Source organism: Dermacentor silvarum, chromosome 7 (genome assembly GCF_013339745.2).
Source record: "Dermacentor silvarum isolate Dsil-2018 chromosome 7, BIME_Dsil_1.4, whole genome shotgun sequence".
Lineage (NCBI taxonomy): Eukaryota > Metazoa > Arthropoda > Arachnida > Ixodida > Ixodidae > Dermacentor > Dermacentor silvarum.
In genome coordinates, this window is record NC_051160.1 from 90,455,224 (window position 1) to 90,460,048 (window position 4,825).

A 4,825-nucleotide genomic window follows, 5' to 3' on the forward strand; every position below is an offset into this window, starting at 1 on the left:
GTGGCAAACCTCGTCATGGGGATGTCGCAACTGCCGCATGATAGCAGTAGCGGACGACGAAAGTTGTTCGCACTCTTGTCATAATAAAGGTTTGAATCGGCGGTTGCGGTGGTAGCAGACGATTTCTTTTTTGGAAGCCGCAGAGCTGGAAACGTCGTTGGGAATGTTTCGCTGCTTTCCCTAAGTTTTTTTTGCAGCTATATCGCCGAAAATGCGAAGTTTGCTTTCACGAAGGCAGGATTTCATGATGGAGCGCTAAAACCAAGTAAGTATTCACGATTTGCAGCGTATTAAATAGGATGGAATAGCAAAGTGAAGTTCGCTAAAACTGTACCACCGTGAGATTTAATGGTTTGTCCAACTAAAGTTAAAATTGTGTGCTTGCGTTGTACTTGTCGCACGCACCTCATTAAATTATCGTGAGATCAAAGTTTGCAATTGCATATATGTTGTTTTAAGCATGCATTATGTGCGTCGACGAAGTAATTTTTCTGCAAAGCGTGTAGCTGTAAAAAATGCCCTTGTATATATGATTTTAGGAAACGGGAAGGGCAAAACGATATATATATATATATATATATATATATATATATATATATTCTCTCTCTTACAGACCAAGATGGCATACTGTTGCGTGCCCAACTGCAAATCGGACGGGAAACACAAGATAGCAGGTGTATCTTTTCATGAGATCCCTGCGGAGTCCACACTGCGAGAAGCATGGATCAGGGCAATTGATAGACCTGACTGGACCCCGAATGTATCATCCAACTATTCAAGGGTCTGCAGCAAACACTTTAAGGACGAAGATTTTACGAATGGCCAAAGGCGCCGTCTAAAGAAGGGCATAGTGCCTGCGCTCTTTCCGGAGAGATCGTCGAAAGTTCTGCTTGCGCCTGCTGCAGAAAGCACGATTGAGCACATTGGTCATTCAGAAAGTGAACTTACACAGAGCAAAGCAATGAATAATTCAGCCAGTGTAACAGAGACGCCTATGGAGCTTGAAAGATCCACCGAGAAAGAACAACGCGCAGTCTTCTTCAATTGCGGTGCAAGAGCAGCTATGTGCGCCACCAAGGGCTTTTGATGAGGAAGCAGACGATAACTCTGATATAGTTGTCCAAGAGGCGCAGATGGACGAAGAAGAAGAATCTTGCAGTCTTTACGCAAACGAGAAAGCAAAATGGCTGAGAAAAGAAAGAGAAATGAAAAGAAAGATTGATAGACTCCAGAACACAGTTGACAGATATAAATCAGAATTAGAAAAAGTCAAGGAAGACTGCAACTTTGCGGATATGTCATACATAAGGCAGCAAGCCAAGCAAAAAGACACATCGGCTGTCTTCCTTTGGAATCAAATAATTAATTTCAGACGAAAAAAACCAACATGGTCGGAAGATGTTGTGCGCCACTGCATTATATTGAGACACCTATCTACCAAGGCCTATGATCATGCCAGGAAAGAAAGACTGCTCAAGCTGCCGAGCAGGACCACCCTTCAAGAATTCCTCGGGGGCACGAGTGGTGAAGCAGGCTTTAATTCACTGATAAAGCTGCGCTTAAAAGCAGAGAGTGAGAAACTGACATCGCCTGCTTCAAGACATTGCTCCCTCATCATGGATGAAATGCGAATAAAGCCAAAGCTGCAGTACAACAAGCAGCAAGATTGTTTTGTTGGCCATGCTGCCGTAGGCGAAGCGGACGACCCAGCAAATGAGCCCTTGCTGGCAAATTCGCTGTTGTGTTTCCTCATAAATGGCCTGTCAACATCTTACAGGATTACAGTGTCTTATTTCTTCACGAAGAGCCTCTCTGGTTCTGAGCTGTCGCAGCTGGTGCGATCAGTTATTAAGAACGTTGAAGAATCAGGCGTCAAAGTGGGCAGACTCGTGGCTGACAACGACAAAATAAACATGAATGCCATGACAGACCTCTGCGGCGGATTTCTGACTTACAGAATTGAACACCCGGTTGATCCCGACAGACTTTTATTTCTCAGCTTCGACTGCTGCCATGTCCTGAAAAATGTAAGATCTCAATTTTTGGAAAGAGAAATTGGCCCGGACGGAGAAATATCTTCTCGTTACTTGAAGAAAATATACGACTTGCAGAAGGAAATGATCGTTAAACCCGTGAGAAAACTTACTAGAAAACATGTATTCCCGAACAACATCGAAAAAATGAATGTCAAGCGTGCGCTGGAAATTTTTTCTCCAAGCGTAACGGCGGCCTTGGAATTTTTAAGAGGGCAGGCAGGGCGCAGCTGTGACTACTCCTTCGCTGCAGCAGGGCCAACAATAACTTTCATGAAGAACATCTACCGTTGGTTCCTACTTCACGACACCAGCAACACGACACAATACATCCACCAAAACAATCCCGATGTTAGACACTATGATGACTCCGACGATAGCCGCCTCGAATGGCTGGAACTAACTTTTCCCATGTATCTGGAAGAATTGAAAAACAGGTCGCCTTCCGCGCACAATTTTCTCACGGCAGAAACCTACGAGGCGCTTCTCCTGACAAACTACTCCACGGTCGCTTGCGTTCGGCACTTGCTTGCAAAAGAAAAATTTTGCTTTGTGCTGACAAGGAAATTTAATAGCGACCCCATTGAATCCCTTTTTGGCACGTTGAGGCGATCCTTGGGCTCTAATGACCAATTGGACGTGCGCTCCGCGATGAGTGGCCTTGAGAAACTGCTGAAAACAGGCATCGTAGCCGTGCCTGAATGTAGCAACATCCTACACGAGCAAGAGCTCGTACAAAGCAAGGCGCTCCCCGCTGCAGTTCGCACACGCAAAGAACCGTCTGTTCTGCCTTCAGCTGCCATTCACATCCTGGAGCGCTTCAAAGTGCAAACCGTGCCAGCAAGCTTGCCGACCCTGCAAGTGACAGCAACAGTCTACATGGGCGGATACATAGCACGAGTGGTAAGAGAGCACATGGAATGTGATAACTGCGGTGAACTAACAAGCAAAGTTCCCAGCAGCCAGCCACTTCAACAGCTCACCAAAAATCAGGACAGAGGCGGACTGCTATACCCCTCAGACGAACTTCTTTACGTCCTAGAAACGCTAAGAATGTTTACTAACAGTGCATTGACGGAGACACCAAATCTCCGAAGGCCCCTGGCATCGCTACTCAATGTAGCTGCACCAGCGCTGATAGATTCAGCCCTTCTGCGATGCACGATGGGTGACGACCAGCACCGCCAAAAATTGGTTGAACTTGTGTGCTCCCGATTCATAAAGCCCCTGCTCAGCAACTACGCCTCTGCTGTGACCGACAAAAGCGATGTATGCAAAAACTTCGCTCGGAAACCGCTGTCGAGGAAGTATCTGAAGTTGTAATCAAGCGGGCACAGTGAACACAGGTGTCCGTGGTGCGAAGTGAGCAACTTCGACGATGGACCTTGCAATAAAGCATTTTTTTTTGTACAAATGGTTAAGTCATGATTTATTTCTTGATTGCTATGACGAGCGGCGAGTTTTTAATTAGTATATAACAGTGAATAAATATGTTTCGAAGCTTCAGAAGTAGACGACGCACTCGCGTGGTACGTCTGTCCAAGATCACAATTAAATACTAAAGAGGATATATGGGAGCTCACGTACAAAATCAACGACATGATCATAAGGGATGCAGTATGGTGGGACTCCGTATTAAATGTGACCGCCTGGTCTTCTACACCATGCACCTAAAGCTAAGTTCATATATTTTTCAAATTTCACCCCAGTTGAAATGCACCCGTCGCGCCCGAGAACCGGAGTGCTTACGGCGCCGTTTTTAGAAATACACAGGCTTTCTTTGCTGATGACATTCTGACCGAATAAAAAAAGAAAAGATTTCATCTTCATGCCAAGCAGCACTATCACTCATACTTTGTTTCAGTAGAGAAGCGCGACGAGCGCGTAGTTCGCAACCTTTCAAAAAGCGCGCCTTAGGCCCATACGTAGGTGGCGCCCCCATCACAAGTTTCGACGACGACCGCTTTATATTGCTATATTAAAACAACGCTAACATATATATGTATTTACACAATTTTTATTCACTTTTACGTTTTTTTTTGTCACATATGAGCACCAAAAACGTAAAAAGTTCGCACGCGACAACCCTACGTAAGTGGCGCCACCGCCATACTTCCGCCGACGACCGCTATCCATGGGATCGCCAATAATCCGGCAGGCACAGATTATATAGGAGGCTATGGTAAGAATTATGTGTTTTGTCTGAATCTCCTTACCATCACGCCTCATCTTGATTCGCTTTACAGCCAAAACATTTTGTTCCTTGAATCCTTCCAGAAGTTCATCTTCAGTGAGCTCCAACATGTCGTCATCAGAAATAACACCGCGGGAGGTGTTCATGGTGCGGTGCGGGGTCACAGTCACAGGAAAATTTCCAAACGAAACTAAATTCTGTAGTTTATCATGTTGTTTCTTATCGCGGAGTTCCAGAAGGAGATCACCGCTGGCCAACTTCGTCGCATTGTAACCTGGTCCTATAGTCTCTGTCAGAGTCTTTGCAACAGTAAAGGGTGAGATCACTCTCACGGACTTGTCAGTTTTCTCACTATGTACCACGTGGTATCGTGCAAAGTTCTCAATTTGTCGGCCAAAAAATTGGAATATTTCTTCGGTGCGCCCCCGTTTCGGGCGGCGATCAGCAAGTGCAGGAAAGGAGCTATCCATATATGTGGGATGAGTTTCGGTGGTGGCGCCAGCCACCCACCATGGAGCCCAACAAGGGGACGCTGCAGAGTCTGTAAGGGACAGGTCCTGCAAACGCCAACTGTACGCCACCACTATAACCAAACATA

The 4,825-nt window shown here is 45.8% G+C and overlaps 1 protein-coding gene across 1 annotated transcript; it reads left to right on the forward strand.

The window, feature by feature from the left end:
• Positions 1 to 1,133: 1,133 nt before the first annotated feature.
• LOC125947163 (uncharacterized) lies at positions 1,134 to 4,220 on the forward strand. Its single transcript, XM_049671546.1, has one exon. The coding sequence runs from the start codon at positions 1,134 to 1,136 to the stop codon at positions 3,354 to 3,356; it is 2,223 nt and encodes a 740-aa protein (XP_049527503.1). The 3' UTR covers positions 3,357 to 4,220.
• Positions 4,221 to 4,825: the final 605 nt, after the last annotated feature.

Coding starts and splice junctions, on each gene's coding strand:
- LOC125947163 (XM_049671546.1), top strand. CDS start 1,134: ATGGACGAAGAAGAAGAATCTTGCAGTCTTTACGCAAACGAGAAAGCA.